Source organism: Buteo buteo, chromosome 17 (genome assembly GCF_964188355.1).
Source record: "Buteo buteo chromosome 17, bButBut1.hap1.1, whole genome shotgun sequence".
NCBI classification, from domain to species: domain Eukaryota; kingdom Metazoa; phylum Chordata; class Aves; order Accipitriformes; family Accipitridae; genus Buteo; species Buteo buteo.
The window spans coordinates 5,379,105-5,403,457 of NC_134187.1; the positions used below are offsets into that span (position 1 = coordinate 5,379,105).

Consider the following 24,353-nt stretch of genomic DNA (forward strand, 5'->3'; position numbering starts at 1 on the left):
GCGCATGCGCTCTGCCGCTCCGGGCGCATGCGCACTGCTGCGAGGGTGTTAAGTAGCGGCGGGCGGGGGGCGACCGGGCCGCGGGTTCGGGTCCGTCCTCAGCTCGATTCGTGTCCCCGGGCCACTCGGGCGGGTAGGGCCGCGACCCACCGGGGTAGCCCCCATACCGGTCCCCGGTGCCTGTTGGCTACCGAGGGGGCCGTGTTGGGGCCGGGCTGTGGCGGTTGGGGCGGTTGGGGGGTGCTGGGCCCTGGGCGCTGCGTCCAGGCGGGCCTGTCAGGGCGGTGTGGGGCGGTGAACGGTGGGTTTTTTGGTCTCTGCCCCGCTCGGGATGTGGGTGCTGTGGAGGGGGGGGGGGGGGTGTGGAGGAGGGTGGCAGGGCAGATTTGTGGTTCTTTTGGGGTACGGGGCTGGGGGGGTCGCGTTGGGACCCGTGCAGCAGCGGGGGCAGAGGTTGCCGTCCACCCTGGTTGCAGGGTCACGTCTCTGCGGGGAACCCAGTGCTCCTCTGGAGCTCCCTTGTGCTCACCAGATTATCTGGATACCACATATAGCATCTATATTGTTAAAGCACTTGTGTGGAGCATGTTGCAGCAGCACCATAAGAGTGATAGAGGCACTTTCCAGTTTTACACAGACTTTCTCATAAAGGTGTCAGGGAAGTGTGTTTCCAGGCGGTTGTGAAGGAGATGAGGCGTAGAGGAGGCGACTGGCCCTTGGAGCCAAACTGTAAAGGTTTTGGCTTGGGGAGGAAGTGCAGGGGTAGGGTACGGAGAGGAGAAGCAGAGGAGCTTACAGCTTTCAGGAATTACTGAACTTATCCACCATCTTAGTCTCACGCATGGTGAGACAAGCTCTGCAACTTGTATTATCCCTGTGTTCTTGCATACTGCATTTTTTTGCTCCTTTCTTAGTATAGCTTGGATTTTCATCCAGCCCAAGCCACCTATTCCAAAGTGTACGACATGTTAGCAGTTTTCTGACAGTCTGCTTCCTTCGGAGTGTCTCTTTGATGGTGAAGGTGCCTCTTTGACATAAAGGAATTCATAGATGAGAAAGAGATGGGAAGGTGAGAAGGTAGCTAGGCATGCCATCTTCATATGTAACACTGATTTTTCAGTGACGGATAAATGGTGGTGCTGCTTAGGGACTGAAAAAAAGTTATACATTTTATATGTGGATGTAGATGAGTTGTAGGAATGTTTTCCTAAGCTAGAGAAAAATGTAGGATTTTTCCTGAACTATGTTTTATGCATTGTCTGGTTGAAAAGCAAGGGGAGGGCGTGTTTATTAAATGAGTAAGTACACTTAGTTTTTTCCTGACTAATTGTTCTGGCTTTAGCAAACTGCTTGACGTCTCCACACTCGCTTCTCCCATGTCAGATTTATATGATAATGCAAATTAGGTGTTTTTATTTTCTTCAGCTTACACCATACTCGCCAACCCGTGGTACAGACATGCTGAGAGCCAAGGATGCTCTCCTGCGCCTGTGGCCCCACCACTGCACGTGTCTGGCACAACTTCCAGCCTGCCGGTTCGCATGGCGTTCGCTGCACAGGCAGCCGCTGCACCCTGAGTGGGCTGCCCTTGCCGAAAAGCAGCTGAAAGGCAAGAATCCAAAGGATTTAATTTGGCACACCCCGGAGGGGATCGACATCAAGCCTTTATACTCCAAAAGGGACACGAAAGACCTCCCTGAGGAGCTGCCAGGGGTAAAACCTTTCACTCGAGGACCCTACCCAACCATGTACACATACAGGCCGTGGACTATCCGCCAATATGCTGGCTTCAGTACAGTGGAAGAGAGCAATAAGTTCTACAAGGACAACATTAAAGGTAAGACCGCTGATTTGGGAAACAACGTTGCCTTGCAAAGCAATGGGGAACATTCATATGGTGAATTACATGGCAAATGTGATTATTCCACCTTGTGAGTTTTGTTTTCTGATAGGATCTTCCCAGTGGCACTGTATTTCTTTATTATTGGGAAATTGGATCATTTCTGAAACTGCCTTTGCTTCATTTTGCTATGGAGATGGAAAAATGAATGTGTTAAATGCTACTTTTAGTTATTTTGCCTTAACACTTTTAGAGGCATAATTTGGCTGCATGCCAGGGTCCAACCAGCAGAGATCATGAGCACTTTAGGCTTGTTTTGTGACCATGAGAGAAGATTTTAGTGGAAAAAAAATGTTGAACTTTTTCACTTAGCTAAACTTCTGGTGTTAGTGCATTCTGGCATTTTAGGTTTCCATCTTATATTATACATTTTAAATGAACTCATAAATTCATATGAATAGTGTAATTCGTGGTGTATTAGTAAAGCCAGCTTCCTAAAAGTATGGGTATTTTCCTTATTTGAGAGCAGTTGTCCCAATATTTGTGCAGATTATTGTGCTTTGCAGCAATTTGTTTAGCTCATAGACGGAGCGTCATCATGATACACTATTGAGCTAGGCATTGTAAAACCACTACTAAAAAGTTGCTTTTGATAGACTGAAGCATTAGTTCTACACCAGCCATGCATCTCAGCAATTATTTGAAACTAGTTATAACCTTAACAGTCAAAACAACACACCACTGAAAGTTATCTTCTGAGTAATACATCTGTGACACTTTTATTTCCCACTTTACAGTCCCTCCTACTCAAAACATAACTGTTTAGGCTAGGGGGGAGGAGTTGTTTGGGGATTTTTACCTGTGCAATATCATGGTTAGCTAATATGAAGCAGTATCAGCTGCTGCAGTTTCCTTGCAAGTATTCTTGATTCTTTCCATTTATAAAATTCTCAGTAAGTTAAGAAATTATAAATACAGGTTATTAGAGGTTTGCAAATAAACATTTCAATAGAAAGATTGTTCTCAATATACTCTGTCTTACTGCTGAACGTTGCTGTGGAAGCAAGAGTGCTAACACTTGGGTTACCTGGTGGCACAGCTCAGTTACTCAAGAATGTTTGCTGCCAGGAATTTTTCATCTTTATTCAAGTTTTGACATTGTGATGCTGTAATTTTATCTTGTTGTGTTAATGGTTGTATTAATATTGAATTATTTAGCATAGTTCCTGAATCTGACCTAGTTATTTGTAAAGCATTTTTAATAATTCAATTAAAATCTCTCTGTAATTAGAAAAATGTTGGAAAAAAAAATTATTAGTTTTCTTGAAATTTCTATTGCTTGAAACTAGGCAGAAATTTAAATTTTTGTCATTGTGCTTCAGAGCTAATACCTAGCTTTTCAGATCAAAGATGATAGCTGGTATCTGACAAGTGCTACTGTTGTTGAGAAGTGTATTTGCAAATGCAGTAGATAGAGTTACTTCAGGAATAGCAGTGCTGGTCAGAGGGTGAATGCCTGGAGGTAGCAGGGTTTCAGGTACTGCTTTCAGGTTGCAGCAACAAATCTACAAAGAGTTCTAACTGTCCTGTTCCTTGCTTTATATGAATGATTTTCTCCTACTGTAGATTTAGTAACAGATCACTTTGCTTTATGAAGAAACAACGTGTGTCACTAGAGCCAGGGTAACAACCTGTGTGCTTGTGTTTAATTTGTGATAAAGTAATGTGACATAGTTTATCACACTTTCGTTTCCAGCTAAGCTAAGTAGAATTTCTGTATATAAGCCCTGATACCCTCTAGCTATGCACATTTATAACTTGTGGCTAAACTGTTATTCAGTAATTTGTTAAGCACAGTAAGCTGGTTTTGTGGCTGAGCTAGAAGGACTGCATTTTTTTTTTCCTCAATTAAAAGCTTTTTTCATTTAAAGTCCAAGACTAGAAGACCTTGGACAAGTTTGGGTAGGGGACAGTGTTTAACATCAAAAATCGGTTTGTCGTCCAAGCCTGGATCATGTAAAATAAAATTAATAAATTTAGATACAGTTCTAATGCAAGTCTGTTCAACACTTCTGAATCTCTCTCTATTGTTTTTTGTTGAGTTTTTGTTGTTTTTTTTTTTTCTTTTTTCTTTAGCTGGCCAGCAGGGGTTATCTGTTGCTTTTGATTTAGCCACTCACCGTGGTTATGATTCAGACAATCCACGAGTTCGAGGAGATGTTGGAATGGCTGGAGTTGCCATTGATACAGTGGAAGACACCAAAATCCTTTTTGATGGAATTCCTTTAGAGAAAATGTCAGTTTCTATGACAATGAACGGGGCAGTCATTCCTGTGTTGGCAACATTCATTGTAACTGGAGAAGAACAGGGAGTGCCTCAGGCCAAGCTGACAGGGACAATCCAAAATGACATCTTGAAGGAGTTCATGGTCCGAAATACGTACATTTTCCCCCCGGAACCATCGATGCGGATTATTGCTGACATCTTCCAGTACACCTCAAAGGTATTCATTGTTTAAATGTACTTACTTCTGTTATTACATCTAGTAAACTATTTATGAGGCACTTTGGAGACCAAAACAGAAGATGGGAAGACCTGTCATAGTGAAGAATGATGTGGTTGTGGAAAGGGCCAGGAGGAGAAGTTAAGATTCCAAATCGCTTACAGCATAAATGTTAAGATTTTTAAGTCAGTCCAAATCAAAGTCAGATTAAGATGAGCCTAAGCCTGAAAGAATGGCAGGAACCTTGGAGACGAGGAACAGACAGGCTGTTCTTTACATAGAAAATAAGAAGCGCCACAGTTAGAAGCATTATACAGCTGTAAGTAGGAGCGAAGAGGTGGGAAATCTTGAAGGACTTCTGCTGCAAAATTAAGCACGAGAAAGAGGTAATGAAAGGAGTGAAGTCCTGAACTGAAGACTGGTAGTTAAGTAGTATCAGTCGTTTTCTTAGTTGCATTTTCATTGGAGAGGTAGCACACAGCCTGTAATTGAGAACATGTTGGGTGATAGTTTAAGCACAATAAATAGTGCAAAAAGGTAAAAGCGTGTGAAGTAAGCATCTGCAAACATCACTTAATAGAGATGGGTTGTATTCACAGTCTACAAAGAATAGATTATTTGTGAACATTGATAGAACAATTATCAGATCCCTTCTTCTGCTGTTGTACCCTGTTGTCTTTTATTTTTACAGTATATGCCAAAATTTAATTCCATTTCAATCAGTGGGTACCATATGCAAGAGGCAGGCGCTGATGCCATTCTGGAATTAGCTTATACTATAGCAGATGGCTTGGAGTACTGCAGAACTGGACTTAAAGCTGGCCTTACCATTGATGAATTTGCACCAAGGTGAGCTAAAGAAATTTGCAAGTATAAAAACTCACTTTTGGTAAAACCTCTATAGAGTTTAATATCAAATTCAGTATTTTTACACATACAAGCATTATTGGCAATGCTCACATTGCAGATAGGTTTTATTTTCATTTTGTTACACAGTTTCAGAGGTAGGAAAATAGATCTGGTCCAACAGACACTTAGACTACATCTACGCTAATAAACTGAATAAAATGCATGCACAAGCCCAAGCATTGTCAAGGTCTGTTGTGACAGTTGGTCTTTTGGTCAGAAAGAGGATCTCTAAGCTGTTATATCTAATACAGTTGTAGGTTTGGGACTGCAGAACACAGCAAGAGCTCTTGCAGTTCTTTTATGCTGTAGTGTTAATGAATTTTTTTCATTAGTATTATTTTGAAATATTTGGGAAAAATGCCTAACAAGGGGAAGTTCAGGTAGTTCAACTTACAGTTGCAGATTTCCTACAAATAAAATTTAATGTTAAGCAAAATATTGTATTTTTGTATAGTTAACTGCCAAACTAAGCAGAATCACAGTTTCAGTGGTCTAGTTGATTTACAGATTCTCTAACTATACAGTGAGTCTAAAAAACAAAAGGCATGGTTCATGTAGCCTGTTGCACATTCAAACTATAGGAGTCAGCTGAAGTAACCTGTTTCTGAGATCTGTGGCAAAATCAAAGTGGATTATGTAGAAAAAGATACAGCCTTATTTTCCGATTTTCTAGTGATGGAGAATCTGTAAGAGCTTTTGGCAAATTGTTTCAGTAGCTAATTCACTGGTAAAATGTGCATCTTCAGTATGATGAGTTTTATTGGCTTTAACTATGCATGTTTACATTTAGGAAGCATAGAAGCTGTAAGTAGGAAAAAGTAGATCAATTAGTCTGTTCCTTGATATGCTATCCAGTATGATGTTCAACATTAAACATCAACATCAAGCTGATCTTTGATTTGGATTTTGATTCAAATCATCAGGAAAAGGATGAAAGCATGCTTACAATATGTAATGTATTCTCATTATAAGTAGTTTGTGAACGTAACTACGCTAGTAGATTGTGTCCAGCATCACTCCCTGTCACTAGAGTGTCACTGTCTGTATTAGTGACTTGCTGGAACACCTTGACCTAGGGCTCCCCCAAAACAGTCCCCGGGTATAGTTCAGTTCCAGGGACCATCGTTGCTGGGAGTTTGACTGCAGTCACCTTGTTTGGAGGCTAAGTCAGTTTACTGGCATAAATGTGTATCATTCTGTAGCAAGTGGCATCAGTGTCCAGGAAAATTCCCATCATCTTATGTCTGGGGTATATCTGTAAAAGTAAATTAATCGGAGGCCTTGCTGTAGTACTGCTCCTTTACTGAAACAGAGTTACTAGAATGGTTTAATGTTTCATCCTGTTCATATGCTCTTATTACAGGCTCTCCTTCTTTTGGGGAATTGGCATGAATTTCTATATGGAAATAGCTAAGCTGAGAGCTGGAAGGCGGCTGTGGGCTCACTTGGTAGAGAAAATGTTTAAGCCCAAGGATCCCAAATCTCTTCTGCTGAGAGCGCATTGTCAAACTTCGGGCTGGTCACTCACTGAGCAGGTTAGAAATTGGACTTTCATCAACTTCCTCATTATATCTTCTCATGATGTATATCTTAAAGGAGGCTGCAGGTTTTACCCATAAAGGTGCAGCTTTCAGAAGGAGACAATCTGTCTTACTCTGTCTGACAAATGCACATACTAGCATTGGATACATCTTTTTGCTTATGTAGCACAAAAAGTCTTGTTGAGTGCCAGCAGCGTTTCTTCCCAAAATGCTGGTTTATGAAACACCTCAGTATTCTGGACTGCCCTGTAGTGCTCAGGTAAAAGGGCAGAAACTAAAGACTTGTGACTGTATTTACAAAAGGGGTTCCAGTATGGTGATAGGTAGAGTCTCAGTGCCGAACTTTTCATTCCCTGGCTTCCATTTTCATTCTGGAGTCATTGTCTTAAGCATGTGTGCTCCCTGTCTAGTGGATACTGAACTGAGTGCAGAGAGGTGCTTATGTTAGTTCAGGACTAGGAGGATGAAGCTCTCTCTTGGATTTGTCCTGTAAGTTGCCTTTCAAAACATAGCTGAATGAGGAAGTAGAGGCACCTTTTTCTCAGGATCACTGGCTTGAGAATCCATTTGAGCAGCAAAGTCAGTCATTCATGTCCCCGATTCTCACTGCTGAAGAGTAAAGTAATGGTTACATCTGGTCTTTTCTTTGGGTGCACTGTCGGCTCTTCCTGTTGAGTTACATCACAACAAGAAAATAAATCATTGGAACTAAACTAAACCCAAGGGAGGTCAGAGCTGGGTTCTAGCTCTTATTCCAAGGCCTGCTTCTCTATCAAAGTCACGCAATATGAGTTATTTTTAGGTTGTGATAGCAGCCATTGTTATTTGACTTCTGTGCCTTGGTTTTATTCTTTTTTTTCAAAGCAAATATAAAGTTTACTTACGTTACAGGAACACAGTAAACTAAAACAATGGAATTTTCTGAACAGTAGTCTTTGCAGGTCCACCAATTAAAGTTTGTATTAAAAGCATGGTATTATTAATATGACCAAAAATATGTTCAACGGTCTTCCCGTGTCCAGTGTAAATATATTTCTGGCTGGATCATAAGCCTTTTTTCCTCTCTAAACGTTGTTTATCTTAATATACCTCTTCAGTGCCCAGTGTTTACTCCTTACAGGTTTCAGAGGGCAAATATATTTTCCTTTGGCCTGCCTTTAGATAGGTATCCACTCATAGATTAGGTTTTACATTCTTGCTCACCCAAATCACATTTTTCTGTACTTGAACCAGAAATCTACTCTAGTGTAGGTAGAATTACTGCGTCCCTGTAAAATAGTGATTTTAATTCCATTTCTTTAGGGAAAATAATGTAATTCACAGATCTCATGATTCACTTTGCCTTCTTCAAGGTCCTATTATATTGGTAGCTCTTAATTATTTTGGATACATTTCATCCCAACTAAGCATGTCAAGAATTAGGTATGCAATCTGAGCTACTGTTGAATTTTCTCAATAATCACAGTGTGTGATTCTTCACTCCATCTCAGAAGATAAGTCACCCCCTGGAGATCATGATAACTCCTCTTTGACTGTAAAGGCACATATATACAACTAAAATGTCTAGGTGTCTGAAAAGAGCAGGTAAAAATTTTGACCTAAAGGCTGAGATTATATTCTGTGATACTGACTCTATTTCTGTATCTTGTACTTCAGATTATCCATTTGTTTTGGATAATATCCCAGTTCTCTCATAGATATCTTCCAATTTTATAGCACCAGCAAATGTCATTAATGAAAATACTAAGCACATTTAGTTCCAAAACAGATCTTGACTCGTAACTTGACAGATGTGCTATTCACTGCTCTGAGAATTCTGGAATCTGAGAATGGAGGACATCAGGTCTACCTGTTGCATCCTCTCCAACTTGGATTCATTAAATTCTTTGAAACACCACTAAATATAAGTTAGGCTTTGCTTTGTTATCATGACCAGTGTACTCATACACTGATAATTTTGGCTTTCTTTATGGATTAATCTCTTTGTCCGAGATATTGATAAGTGATGCATCAGTTTGGTTGGATGTTTATTATTGACTGTTTTCTTTTTCAGCTTTTGTTATGATTACAGTGTTTCAATGGGGAATCTTGCATTCCTTTCGTTGTGGTAATATATGTGTGACTAATCTGCCTCAGCCCCGTGGCAGAACTGTTGAGCTTCAGAGCTCTCGTTTTCCTTCCAGGATCCCTTTAACAATGTTATCCGTACTACAATTGAAGCTATGGCTGCGGTGTTTGGAGGTACACAGTCTTTGCATACGAATTCATTTGATGAAGCCTTGGGTTTGCCTACAGTGAAGAGTGCTCGCATTGCTCGGAACACGCAGATCATAATTCAGGAGGAGTCAGGTATTCCTAAAGTGGCGGACCCCTGGGGTGGATCTTACCTCATGGAGTGTCTCACCAACGATGTCTATGAAGCTGCTTTAAAGGTCAGTTTACACAACCTTTTATGTTTTGTGGGAAAATTTTGGGTATAGGAGTTTTGAGAGATGTCCTTTAAGGGACTATTTGATAAGTTGGTAAATTCTAAAGAGGGAATTATTTTACACTTATGCTTCAGTGATTTCTTTGTAAATTAACTTTATGAATATACAGTGTATATTTAGAGAAAGAGAGACTTCAGCCTTCTAGTAGACTACATTCAAAAGGGAAATATCCCAGAATGGAACAAGTAACCAAGCCCTGCAAAGTCCCTTGGACACTGAAGACTCCCAATTTGCTGGGTTCTCATGTTTTATGTGTAAGAAAAAAAAGCATTCAACAGAAGAAAGAGTCAGACCAACCTACTTAGTTACATGCCTACTCATGCTTGTGGTGATCTGCTTGAGACTTTAAAACTAGGGACTACTGAAAGCAAAGTTTTATAGCCAGTCATGTAGGCAGACAATTGTCTGGCCACACTTGAGTATTATGCAGAATTTAAGAGAAATTTTTCTGTTGGATCACCATATTTTTTTGTAATAATGTTTTTAACTGCCAGTTATTACTTGCACGTGAAAAGTACTATGCAGGAGTAGTCTTACTGGTGGCAATCCTGCATAAAGATATAGGCCTACATGTCTAGCCTACAGCTAAACCCAGTGGTTCTCCTCTTGAGCGAATTACTGCTCTTATGTAAAGTCCCAAATCAGTAAGCTAATGCAGCCCAAACACTAGCCTGGGACTGTACAGACACTGTTAGCACATTGTCTGACGTGTGGTTTAGGTCTTTGTCAACTAGGATACTTCTAGACAGTACCAGGCAAGGTCTGATGGCCATTTTCAGTAGGAAGTTTGAATGTGGTCAGCATGTTTTGGAGCTGAATAGGCTTCTGCTGTGTAAGAGCTGAACCGTGCCATGCCACTTGTCTTCAGGATCAGAGAACTGACCCTGGGTTTTTTCAATTTATTTGTGTTTGTATACATGTAACCATAAGAGCTGCTTGGCAGGCAGAAGTCAGTGCAGAGTCAAGGTCTCAAATTTTAAGCCTTTTCGTCCATGGGTGTTGCTGATTGAACAATATGCCGTTCACTGTTATTGAATTAATGGAGTTTTGGTAATAAAAATGCTCTTTTGTTTGAGATGTCTCTTAATTTATACCAAGACCTGTAGTCAGAGACATGGGGATAGGAAACACACTTTTAGAGCACAGGATTGTATATATAGATATAATAAAAATTTGGATGGCAGTACAAGGGCAAAGCTCATGTTGTGAACCTTGCTACTACTCATTTTCTCAATCCTTTTCATTTTGCAGCTTATTGAGGAGATTGAAGAAATGGGTGGCATGGCCAAAGCTGTTGCTGAGGGGATTCCCAAACTTCGTATAGAAGAGTGTGCAGCCCGAAGACAAGCCAGGATTGACTCTGGTAGGGAGCAGGGAGATGAAAGAAGGGAAAACTTCCAGTAGAATACCTTTGTATAAAGGTTTTTTACACACATTTTCATCGTTGTTTTTTTTTCTTCTTAGTTTAGGAGTAGCAGATTGTGAGTGATAAAATGGTAATATTTTAGTTTTATGTCAGTGAAAGCTTCTGGAAAGAGGTAACAGTATGTATGAAATACAGTACCAGTGTGAAAACAGTCTTGCTTGACATATTTAAGACTAGATTAGACAAAGCACTAAAAAGACTCTTTTACAGGAGTATGTTGGGTCTTCAACAGTTAATCGCTTAAATTCCGTGAGTCTTAAATCATGACTGCCAGCAGATGGCAATATTGAATGTATCTGGCCAAATTCCTCGTTTTGCTTGGGAGCTGCACATTTTTCCTGAAGACCAGAAAAAATGCAGTCATCTCAGATTAGAGGACAATGCAGCTCTTTGTGAGATACATATATGTATATGCATATGTACGCATATAGTAAGTATATGTGGAGATGTGTATATGTGTGCTTATAGCTCTATTCTGCTTTTTATATTCTGCATTCCAGTAGCAGTCCAGTAAGAGAAACTAGGGATAACTCAAACATAAAAGAAGTTATATGAACTTTATTGTTTGGAGGATAAATTTGAAGCAGGTCTTTAATTAAGACCAATAAAGAGTAAGCAATAAAGTTCTGTGTTCTCTCTCCCAAGGTAAATTACTTAATGTTGCTTTGAAGAGTGTAGTAATGTTATCAGGCACTGCAAATAAAAATGGTTGTCAAGTCCATACTGAAAGCTAAAATACAGTTTTCCAACATGAAAAATTAATTTTTATTCATGTGGAGTAGTTTTAGGTAGGAACTTCACTTTCTTATTTATCTGGTGAATCAGAAATGTAAATGCAGAGCAGTGCAGGAGACCAGCACTTCTGCTTAATTCTGTAAGATTCAGTTATGTAAACTTAAAGAGAAAAATAGCTAATGTATATTAGTGAGTCATTAAATCAGTTTGTAAGATAAATATTGTTCTATTTCAAATCTTTTTTCTGGCCCAGTATTCACTGAGTTGAATGTTCATGCATCTAATCATGTCTCATCATAAAATATGGAAAATACAGACTTAAGCCCTTCCTATAAGAACAAATTTTAAGTATTTGAAATATATATAGTTATAAAGAAAAGTGCTGCATTATATTGCTCAAAATTTTCTTGTCCTATTAATATTGTGTCTTTTCACAGTAGTTTGCAAATGTATTCTGAGTTTCTGGTGTTTTCACTGGAAATAGGGTCTGAAGTAATTGTTGGAGTAAACAAGCATCAGCTGGAAAAAGAGGAGACAGTGGAAGTTCTGGCTATTGATAATACCTCAGTCCGTAGCAAGCAGATCGAGAAGATCAATAAGGTGGGAACTACCTTCTTAAAAATGAAAGTTCTTGTAATTGCAAATAGAACTTGAGTAATACTAAGGAAAGGTGGCTTTCCAGAAACTTGACCCTCAAATTTCTGAGAATCTGCTCTAGTCTTTAAGCAGCTGGATTTCTGTTCTACTTCAGTGCAAGCTGGTGGAAAATCTCAAGAAACACAGTATTAGAATCCAAACAAAAATGTTTTTGTTACATTCATTTGGTTTTAGTCATTGTATTTTGGATAGTCTTGTGAATACGTCTAACCTTTCAAAACTGAGAACTTTACATATTCTGAAAATAAGATAGAAAATAGCTGTGCGATGTTTTGCTCTAAAAGCATGTAGCATTACTTAATCATTCAGACTCTGGTGCAGCTTGTCAAGTGCTATTAAGGGACAGGGTTATGGAACCAGCAGTCAACATCCACTTTCATAATTAGTAGAAATGTAGATAGAATGGTTTAAGAGTTATTTAATGGATTTGTACACGTTTTAAGGTCTGAAGCACCTTTTCTAATCTTTTTGACAATTCCATGCCTCCAGAAGTAATATTTGAAATCAGAAAGTCTTACACACTCGACTTCCCAGTTTACCTTGTAGTTTGTTTGAATTTAGTATTTTTCTCCTCCACTTTAGGTGAAGGCTAGTAGAGATCAAGCAGCAGCCCAGCAATGTCTTGCTGCTCTAACGCAGTGTGCTGCTACTGGGGAAGGCAACTTACTTGCACTTGCAGTGGAAGCAGCACGTTCAAGGTATGGGGGTGGGGGTGAATATCCAACTGCTGTCTAAAAATGAATGGTTCATTTTTATCTTTCAACTGATCTTGGGTTTGGCATCAGTGAGGTTGGTGTCTTGAGATGTTTTGGGTCTTTTTTTCCAAGGTGGAAGTAAAAGATGGCTGTAGTTTGGCATTGTAAGATAGGCTATTACATTTTACAGTCTCTTAAGGCTGTGCTTTAATTTCTCACAAAGAATATGGATACAAAGAATCTCGTATGAAATTATGTTGTTCATACACGTTGTGTTGTTTACAACTCAGACTTACCAGTTTCAGGACGTAACTAGGTTTCTCTGTCACCCTGCTTATTCATAGGTCAGGGAGCTTAAGAAGTGTCTGAGATGTGAAAATGGATATTCACAGTCTTCTTATGGTCTGTTGCTTCATCCTTCCTTGCACCACAGATTGGTGTGAAAACATTTTTTGATTGAAAGAGAAACAAGTTTACTTACCCAGGCAAAGAATAAAAGACGCCCTTCAGTAGAGCAGTGAGGCATCCTTTAGAGTCCAGTGGAACATTTACTTTTTTCACCTAGGGTGCTTTTAAGACTGTTTTATTCCTGCTTCAAAGTAAGTGTCAGTCTCTAGAATAAATCACATCTGTCTGTTCCTTAATTAACTAGATGCCCCAGAAATGATCAAACCAAATTCACCCCTTATTGGGGCACTGTCCTATTTTTACTGTGATATCTTAAATTCCTTCTTTCCCTTTCCTTGGACACTTAACAGCCAAATTTTGGGCACATCTTCTCCCGCAGAGAGCTTGTCACAGTTCTGCTAGCAGCATGTCTTTGAACTGTAAAGGTCACAGGAGGGTAGACCTTTAGGTTAGATTTAGAGGGATTAGAGTTAGATTTTAGGTTAGGTTAGAGGGTTAGATTTACCAGGGATTCATATCTTCTGTACCAAAATTGACCAGTTAACTGCTAGTTTCTCTCCTTGGTGACCTTGTTTTTATTATTTGTAAAATAATAAAATGGACTGCAGATCCATTTTGAAATTTGCAAACACAAAACTTAACTCTGCCCCAAAACTATATATGGGATGTGGCCACAGAAAGAAGTTGTTATGGCACCTGATAAAGAGTGTTTGAAGGAGGATTGTGAGCTCTGTGACTGTTTCTGGGGAGCCCTTCTGTTAGGGGCAACATGGGAAAAGATTTTTCAAGTAAGCACATTCATCCTTCACAAATAGTAGACAAGTAGGCCAGTATGACCAGCATATTAGTGACAGATGCCTGTCTCCTACTGAATGGAAAATGATGGGGTTCGATCCTGAAGACAAGTAATGTAATTCAATTGAAATAAAAGGAGTGGCACAGAATTTTCAGCGTTGAACTATGGAAAAGACTCCATGGACTAATACGGAGATTTCAGTGCTGACAAGCAGAAGTAGATAAGTGATTTTATTATTGTAACCAAAGTAATAAGGCAGGCCAAAGGTGGTAGGGAATAGGGGGCAGTACTGCCTCCCTTCTGTGCCTCATTTCTCATGAGAAGCCACATCACAGGAAAATGGGTGTAGTTAGGTAGAGCTATGAGACAGATCATGCTGAGTTCTTTCTCATCTCTTTCATCTGCGGTGCTGTTTTTCTGTCCCTCTCCAGACTTGCATTTGCTGCAGAGCCAGCCATCAGTGGTGGAAGAGGAAGTCATGAAGTGTAATGTAGCATGTAGTGCTGCTTTTTTGTCTGCCTGGTCTGTGTCTTCATGGTACTTTGTCACCTGATGACACAGTGCTACCTCTCATTACTGGTGAAATGCAGTGAGGCAGTGGCAGTGGTGTGAGACTGAACAGACAGAAGGTGACAGTCCTACAAGGCACATTATGGTCATTGACTTTCTTCAGATTTGTATTTGTGCAGCATAGCCTCTAGAGCTGGTTGTGAACCAGTGGGAGAGAGTCACAGCACATATTGCTAAAGGAGATAGATCCTGTGCCTGACAGAACACACTGAATTGAACAATATCCTCTGTGGCCATCACAGTTGTGGTTGTATTTCATCCCATTGACCTTGTTCAGTTGGCCAAAATCTTAGCGAAGAGCCAAGCTCCTCTTATTTGGAAACACCCTGCTTTTGAGGAAGCTCAGGGAATCTCGGAACAGTTGAGGGCTCTGCTATAGCACAGTTGGTCAACAGTAATTCTGAGCAGTGCAGAAGTTCATAGGATGCAGGCTACAGTTTATGTACAAACATGCTGTCCTTGCCACAAGACACATCGTAAGGACTATAGGCTAATAAAATGCAAAACGGAGAATATAGCTATCTTTTGGTCTCCACTTCAAAATTTTAACATGCAGTTCCGCACAAGGCAAATGTGAATGACAGTCATATGAAGGAAACCCAAATGTATACAATGAAGGCAAAGTGACTTCTGTTCCATCAATTTTGCCTAATTGTCTAGTAGGTTTTTATCAGCATGCATTGAAAAAACTGTAAATTAATAATAATAATTGTTGCTTATGCTACTTAAGTTTTATAATAGTGAGATGAAAACAGTTGTCTCCAGGACAAAACTTTGCTGTAAAGATAAACAGAAATGGGAGGGATTTTATACATCCAGATTATAAAGAACCCGTCCAGTGTAACGGCTAGCTGATTAAAGGAAAGCGTAATTGTCATTAAAAGTATGCTTTTCCTCTCCTGTTAAGGAAAGAGGCTGTATTCCTGGCTCCAGACAGAGCTATTCCACTGTGGATGCATAGATGGCAGCCACTGATGCAGCAGGACTAAAAACTAAGCAGAGATTTGAAAAAATTGTTTATTGGTAAATAGTAGGAAAGCATTCATGAGTAGTTTAAAAGCAAAACTCCTATTATTACTTAGATTTAAAGCACTGCAGAGACTTGGGGCAGGATTTTCAAAATATTCTAAAGGGATTTCAGAAGCAGTATTTACAGAAGAAAGAAATGTATTTCATTTTTGTGCAGTACACAAAACCCCTTCATCCCAGCCACCAGATTATACTTCAATAAAATTGATAGTCCAAGACATTTATTTTTCACTTGTTACATGAAACTTCCATTCACACTTTTACATAGGAAGAACAGAAAAGCACAGCACAACTATATATGTGCTGTGCTTTAATTTAATACTGACATTATACTCAGATGCTGCTTCTGCAAAAGAGAAGGAAGAGAAAGATTTATCTAAGCTTACAGTTTTCTCTAGAAGAAAAGACACGTGTTATGTCACTGTAAGCCTTCACTAAACTGCCAGTGTTTACACAGGAGTAAGTCGTCAGTGTTTATGCATGGGGTGTATCTATATCAAGCTGCAATCTGTGATGTCTGGCACTCTGAGAGGGAGTCCGTATTTCTAGATAATATTTTTAAGTCTGCTGCAAACTTGCTTTTTAACCTCGAGGAAGTCACTTAATCTAGCACTTACGCAGTTTACTTTTCAATTTTTTGTTATTAATATCAGAGAGCAGTAATATTAATAAGATTATTTAGATGTCCTGAAAAACAAAAACTGATGATATAAGTGAGTAAGGTCTGAGAACTATTGTAACTCAGGTAGTGCTTGCTAAGCTTTCTGAGATGCTACAGATGCTGTAAAAATGAAGCGTATTACATGTTGTTGTCAGTGGGTTCTGATGCAATCGTGAACAGGTTGCTTTATAACTAATGCTTTTTAAATCATTACTAATAAATAAATTCAAAGACTAAGTTGTATTCACACATAGCCATAAATTTGGTATTAGTTTGCATTAGCTGCTTTTCTAGACTATGATCCTCCTGATTCCAAATATGAAGTCCTTAATGCGTTGAGGAAGAAAACGGATAAAAGCAAAGGACTTTACAAATATAATTCCAGAAAGCCAGGGGGAGGGGAGATGGCAAAAAGTGGTCAAGACTGTGTCAATAACATGAGTTAAAAATGTGTGTTCCAGCATGATACTGTCCTCTAGACAAAGCAGGCCAACCGTGAACAGTGATACCTAGAGATAAGAGGCCAGCTTCAGGCATATGCATTATACAGATCTTGCCTATGTGTTCAAGATGGAACTTCTGCCATTTTACATGAGCGTAGTTACAGTTTATAACTATGGTTAAGTTTGCTGAGTATAAAAAACATGAGTAGCAAAAGCTAGGGGGGTCACAGGATGTAAAATGTCTTTCAAATTTACGGAAGGATTTAGTTAATACAGCAGAAGTCCATCTTCTGTTACACTGGATGCATGGCAGATTGCACAAGGTAGGAATCGGATAATAGCTACTGAAACTGCAAACAGCAGAAGGAAAACTGAGTACAATTAATTTGGCTATCCCCTTCCAAAAGTATGTAGACAAGTAGTTGCATCTTGTCCAAACATCCTTCGAGCATTTTATATGAAAGCTTTAGAGGATGCTTAACCTAATATTGCCTCAGAGTAGGTTATAATTAAATGCAGTATGACAGGAGAAAATGTGGATTGCAGGGGTTTGTAACATGCTTAGCAGTAGCTGAATGGACGGGGTTTGGTCTCTATATTTGTAAGCATACTTTTAAAGTGTTTTGTAACAGTAGTATTTTTTCTTTCTTTCCTTTGATGAAGTTTGCAGCAAGTCGTATTCATTCCTTAATATACACAGATTGTTAGTCTTTTTCTGTTCAAGTATAAGCTAAAATATATTCATCAAAATATTTTTGATGAAAGATTTCATTAAGAGCTCAGTAGCGTACCTTCAAAATCATTACACAGTACTGACTCCCAGGTAATTTCATACCAGAAGTAAGAAGCTTGCTGTGATGGAGCTACTAGCTGAACTGCTCTTGTCTTTTTTGGTACAGTCTGCATTACAGATTTTACACAAAAAGGTAGAATCCATTAAGCATGAGATTTTTAAATGTTTTGGGACAGAGGCTGTTATTTCTGATGTTTGTACAAGACAACAGCACAGCGTACTTGGCTTCTAGCACTTGTGCTACAGCAGTAAAATGTGTATTATTTCTAACATGCACAGTGTCTCTAGTAGCAAACAATGCTTGTAACTTGCATGTAGATGGATTTCCCAGATTATTCTGCATCTCAGTGGATAAAGGAGCTATGTGAGGAGTAGAGAAGAAGAAATACTAAAATATAAACATCAAGGGAAAGGCAAACAAATTCCAGTTAAAAAGTTAGGCTTCAGTCTTTTCTGTGTGTTCTTCCTTTTTTTTTTCTCTTGATTTATATTTTGAATATTTTGAATGCAAGATCCTGCAGTCTGAGCCCAAAAAAATTCCCAGTTGAGAAAATTTGATTTAATTTCCTGAAATATTTTGTCATGCAATGGTCCCTATTGCCTTGTCACTTGTAAAATTGCTTCTCACATCAGCAAAACAGTATTTTCTTAAAAACACTTTTGCACGTTTTATTAGTGGATGACAGTGGGGTGAGTCAGATGTTCAGAGTTGTAGCACCAAAGGGGAAACAAGTGTAATTGAATTTGTCCTGCAGCGAGGCAGATAGTTGGGCCTCTGCCAGTGATTTCTGTATTCTGTTTTCATATAAGCCTCCTGATAGCATTAATACTTTGTTTCTGTATCTTAGATGCACCGTTGGAGAAATAACAGATGCAATGAAGAAGGTGTTTGGGGAGCATAAAGCCAGTGACCGAATGGTGAGCGGAGCTTATCGCCAGGAGTTTGGAGAGAGTGATGAAATTCTTCATGCCATCAATAGGTGAGAATAGCTTCCCAGGAAGCCAAACACAGCCTCACATTTAATCCATTAAATATATGTGCTGCTTGCTGTGCCCTAAAAAAGCATTCCCCAAACCTGAATGTCATTTCCAGAACAAAACAAAGACCTGCACAGTCATTCTCATGCCTGTAAGCAGAATGAGAAGAAATAGGTGCAATAAGAGAATGGTTGAAACTTAATAGAACTTGTATTTGCTTGCAGACAAAACCCACTGAGGTGATGTTATGATTTGAGGATTTTGTTCAAATGGACTAGGCAGCCATAGGATTAAGAAGCTGAGAAACATTGCCTGAAGTCCCTACACATTGGATTGCTTCTTTTGGAGACTCTGTAATAGTAATCTCTACAAATATTTCTAGCAATTCATATTTGCAAAACCTGGTCTTGGTCTGCCCATAAGGTGTCCCTGCAACTTCATTCTTACTGTTCCTAAAATTGTAAGGCTAAAATCTGTCTGAATTTCCACACACAACTTCCAGTCTACAGGTGTTACTTACTTGTATCACAAGGGAGAAAACATCAGAAGATGGTAGTATGTGTGAAAACAGTGCCCATTTGTGCCTTTTGTCAGCTTCTGCCTTTGCTGCTGTCCTCCTGGGTAAAGAGACTGAACTGCTGTAGTGGGTGGTGATGTAATATTAATTGATGCTCATAAGTCCCTGCTGTGTTGGACCTTACACATTAAAGAGTGGCAGAATCTCTTAAAAGGGAATTACTTGTTGGCTTCACAATAGTGATGTTTAGCCTGACTTGAAAGTAGTTGTGCTGGGGGATGTCACCATCATTTTTTACTTTAAATATTTATTTTAAGTTTAAGTATTTGTAATTATGCATTTACATGAAAAGGAACTGATGCCTTGAGAATCAAGATGTAGCTCCCTTTCTTACATACCTGCCTTTATGTCCAAGGTCATATGTACCAGTTAGTAAACATGGTAACAAAACTGGATTTACTACGTGTCACCTTTGCATAGGCCCTCCAAAGTGTGATTTCTCACTTGCCCCACACTTAAACCAAGCCCTGGGTTGCAGTGACTCAGGTGGTTTTAGCCTGGCAGGCTTGGAGCACCTAGAGCTGTTCTTGTTAGGAGGGAGCCTGTGGGTGGGGAACTAAGAAAACAAAAATTTGGAAACAGAAAACAATACAGAGAAAATGATTTAAAGATATCACAAATCAATTCTGGTACTTAGTTCATGGATATTCTCAGCAGTCCTTAGGAATAGAGAAGGCAGGCCCAACTCCTATACATCCTCAAGCAGAAGCTTTGTCAGTCTGCTTCTTCAGGCTGTCTTGACATAATTCCTTTTTAAGCTGTCAGAGTTCTTATTTTTTCCCCTCTTACATAATGCATATTCCTGTCCTGGAATCATCTCCTGAGGCTGTTCAATTCTGTGCTGATAAATGCTTTATCTAGAGCATTCTTTTCCCCAAACTAAGCCACTGGAGTCATAGCGTGATCATCCCAGCCAGGTCAGCATATGGTTTCAAGGTGCACCAAATCCATACGACTCCATCATTGGCAGAATGCTCAGAACAGTACAATATTAAAAAAAAACCACCCCACCCCCCCCAAAAAAAACCTCAAATCCCCAAACTTTTATTTCTGAGAAGTGGTAATCTTAGTGTCCCAGTCAAAGACAGATACTGGCAGTACGTGGAAAATGAGCAGTAAGATGAAAGATTAATATCTGAGACTGTGGTTACACAGTCACTTTAATACAACAGAAATATGAAGTGCCACTAACCAGAAAAAGAGAGGCACTGGAATGAGTGCACAGAATGGGGGATACAGTAATCATTTTCTGGACAGACTTGTTCCCAGTTGAATGATGATGATGCACAGTATGATGTCTAGGACCCATCTCTATAGCCTGTGTGCCATGCAAGTACTTTTGAAATAATTGGTCATATTATTCTTAAAATCTAAAAATTGTGTTTAATTAGTTGTAATTCAGCTCATTAAGCCCTCAGAGAATTCAGTATTTTGTCCGTTAGAAAGCAGAAAAGTATTGGAGTGGTTATCTGTAAAAAAGAATATTTTATTGTTGAGGCTAGTAAATACAAGAAATCAGTTAGTAATCATATAACGTGGATATTAACATAGTATGCGGACTATACAGTCAAACTATGACTTAGAAGATCTTTTTATTTGATGTACAGAAATGATGATACAGTTGCATCCAGTGCTTTTTTTTTATTTGTGGAAATACTTCTAATGATTCTCAGTGACTTACAATGATACAATATGTGTTTTCAATCAGAGTTAACAAGTTCATGGATCGTGAGGGGCGCAGGCCTCGTATACTTGTTGCAAAGATGGGTCAAGATGGTCATGACAGAGGAGCTAAAGTTATTGCTACGGGATTCGCAGACATTGGCTTTGACGTGGACATAGGTCCCCTCTTCCAGGTATGACTGATTGAGCAATATCCAATGTATTTCAAATGCACCGATTTTCCCTCTAATGCTTGTTCAGCAGCCTGGCTGGGGCTATAACTTCTCACATAATCCTCTTTCTATATAGACCCCTCGAGAAGTGGCCCAGCAGGCGGTTGATGCAGATGTGCACTGTGTTGGTGTGAGCACACTTGCAGCAGGTCATAAAACTCTTGTGCCTGAACTCATCAAAGAACTCAACGCCCTTGGCCGGCCAGACATTCTCGTCATATGTGGAGGTGTCATCCCACCTCAGGTATGGGTCAACATCATTTCCATCAAGACTAGGAGACTGCTTTATTTCTGTCTGTGCTGTTTTTAGCTATTTCCTACATTCTGTTAATGTCAGAGGTGATTTACAGCGCTGAAGGCTACTGCGTACAATCACCAGGGTCAACACAGATCTGTAAGGTGGTTGCAGAGTGCTGTCAGGTCTCATTGATCTGGTTTTCTGTACACCATGTCCTGGTTTAACTTACACTGTTTGTTGGATGGAATATTAAGTTGTGTTATGAAAAGATTAGCCTCAGGGAGATGTTCCTTATGCTCTGTTATTTCCGATTACCATTACCTTGTGTATTACTGATAAAGGCTAGCTCCTGTCTTAAGAGACTTTATGACTTCCAGTAACAATTCAGAAGAGGGACAGCAAATGACTAAGACACCTGGCAGGTCCTAACAACTATAGGCTACACATCTCATTCACTGTTTAGCCTCTCCTCATGTTCCCCTTCATCAGGCCTCAGTGTTGCCTCTCATTCCCTCTGCTTTCTCCTGAACTGTTGAACAGTTTGTTGGATTCCCTTGCAGTCAGATCTGTGCTTTTGTTTTAAAATTTTCCTTATCCACGGTTTTCCCTGCTGTATCACCTTTAGGGTCGTCTTCTGTCTAGAGAGATTCAAATTGATTTTGCATATAAATCTCCTGTTGCTCCCTTTTCCCAGACTTCTTCCTTTTCTAGCCAATTAGGTAAGTGTTCAGGAATGACAGGCTTTCAAATCAAATAAACAAAACTCAGTAGTATTTTTCTAGGAGGCAAACTATGTTCTGTTCAGTCTCTCAATGGGATGCTACTAGCTTGTGGATGGAAAAGGTATAATATATCCTATACAGAAGTAAGAGAGACTACAAAACTGCTTCCCAGGTCTTTCTGAAATTTCAGGATAATCATAAAATTAGAGTAACTTCGATTGCAAGAGACCACTGGCAGTTACCTGGTCCAAGCCCTAGTTTAAAGCAGTATTTGCAAAATTAGAAGTTAGTTCAAAATTAGATTAGGTTAGTCAGGGTCACATCCAGTTGACTTTTGAATATTTTCCAAGGATCTGACATTAGTCTGATTCTAAACAAATAAAACCTTTCCTGTGGATTTTTTAAAATATTTCTTTTTTACCTTCGAACCACCATATTTCTCCCATTTCCTTTGATGCTGTGCTGCCTCTCCCTGAGAATTGTTGCATATGCTTTCTCAGGCCCAGCATACAGGATAGAGCATATACCAATTATAAATCAATTATCAATTTTCTGTTGCACTGTTAATTATGGATCTTAAATTTCTTTCTGAACAGGATTACAACTTCCTGTATGAAGCCGGCATTACCAGTGTGTTTGGTCCAGGGACTCGTATTCCAAAAGCAGCAGTCCAGGTGTTGGATGATATTGAGAAGTGTCTGGAGAAGAGGCAGCAGTCTATGTAATGCTGAAATGTCACACAACGCAACCAGCCTTATACTAATCGCTTACAGAATGTAATCATCAGCAAGGGATGGCCAGCCACATACCTTTGGTTCCACTGCCCCGCGGCCTGGTGTTTTGTGCTTTCTAAGAAAGTTGTAAATTCTCTGCTTGTTCTATTTGAGGATTATTTATATCTGTACCCACAAGAAAATTTTATCTCTAGAACTATGACTTCAGGGAAAGAAGGGAATTGAGTAGGTGGGTTTGGTTTTTTTTCCAGATATACTGATAAATAAAATATCCATTCCAGCTCTTTGGTTGATCTCTTTTGCATGCAGGGAATTTCTTTTGAATTTTTTGGCAGGCATTGTAGACCTAGAAGTCTTCAGGCAAAATCACTAAAGTTCAGCAGAGATGTGATTGAATCCAGCAGCACTTTGATGTTAATCTGACTTAACTCTCTTTAGAAACATATAAGTAGATAAACTGTAATTTTTCAGAGTTCATGGTTTGTTTAATAAGATACAAATCCAGTAGTTGGCAGTAACCCGTATAGGAGCAGCTGTGCACTTCCACTCTGTCTGCATCACTGCCCTTCCCCAGTACTTCATTATTTCTCAAATGAAGTTCATTTCAGTGCTCATTCTCCCTTACTTAGTTCTGTATTTTTGTCCCATATTGTTCTTGCTATCCCTGTCTATTTAGCAGTTGGACTTTCTTGAGGTAAATTGATCCTAAATTCTTACCATTTTTGTCTCCCCTCCAGAAGGAATTTGCTTTATACGTGTGAGAATTCCTTTGTGGAATCCATACAAGGCAAATGGGGTGTGAGAGTCTTTTGAGGGGCAGTCCCTGGCATTATGGCCCTGTCCCGCTTCACTTCATTTTGCCTTGTTGCTCATTCCATCCTGTCATAAAATGAGACTGCAGCCTCCCTGGGATAATGCTTGTATCTGCCTTATGGTGGAAGAGGCTGTAGCACACTGCTACGATGCTCAGCACCATCATACCTTATTCAAAATGAGATTGATGCAGTTGGCTAGAAATTGCAGATCCAATTAATAGCATGGTATCCTCACTTCAAAGATTGCAGTTGAACAGATCTTTACTTAAAGTAAGCTTGTTTAATGGGGCACTCGCCAGTAGTCTCACTGCTCAGAAACAAGAAGGTTGAGTGCCTGGCTGTTTTCTTCTCTCTGTCTTTCTAATTAAGGTTTAAATTACTGGCCAAAATTACAAACCAGACCTTTGCCTTGAGAACTCTTTGGGCGTTTATCCTCAACTATTTATAAGTATCTAATTCCCTCCAAGAAATACTGGTGTGGTTCAAACTAGGATATATGGAAAGTGACAACAATTAAAATACTCCTTTCTGTCTTTTCACAAGCCGTCTTGCTTGATGACTGGAAAAATACATAGTCAAAGTGTCAGTGACCTCTAAACTTTGTAATGACAATCATTTCATTCATTTCTTTCTGTCTGTGGTTTCTCTGCTCTTTGATAATAATATATCATCTACCTGTGTTGCCTTACAGATTCTGCTTTTTTTTTAACTCTAATGATCTTTAAAATCTGCATCTTGTTCCCTTGAATTCAATAAAAAAATCCCCACCAACTTCAGTTGGAATCACTCCAGGCCTTCAGTGCTTACAGGAGGGCCCTTTAAAGCTCTAGGCTGGGACTGACTAATGTACATTCATTCTCTCTTGTACCAAGGCTGGAAAATAAAATGGTGAGTCTAG

At 39.5% G+C, this 24,353-nt stretch overlaps 1 protein-coding gene across 1 annotated transcript; it reads left to right on the forward strand.

Moving 5' to 3' along the window:
• Positions 1-26: 26 nt before the first annotated feature.
• Positions 27-24,145, forward strand: MMUT (methylmalonyl-CoA mutase). The gene is made up of 13 exons (XM_075048972.1): positions 27-133; positions 1,426-1,837; positions 3,977-4,344; positions 5,036-5,193; positions 6,617-6,788; positions 8,978-9,226; positions 10,535-10,646; positions 11,929-12,044; positions 12,684-12,799; positions 18,345-18,476; positions 20,760-20,907; positions 21,023-21,190; positions 22,503-24,145. Exons 2-13 carry the CDS (start codon positions 1,459-1,461, stop codon positions 22,629-22,631), a joined length of 2,247 nt encoding a protein of 748 aa, XP_074905073.1. The 5' UTR covers positions 27-133; positions 1,426-1,458; the 3' UTR covers positions 22,632-24,145.
• Positions 24,146-24,353: the final 208 nt, after the last annotated feature.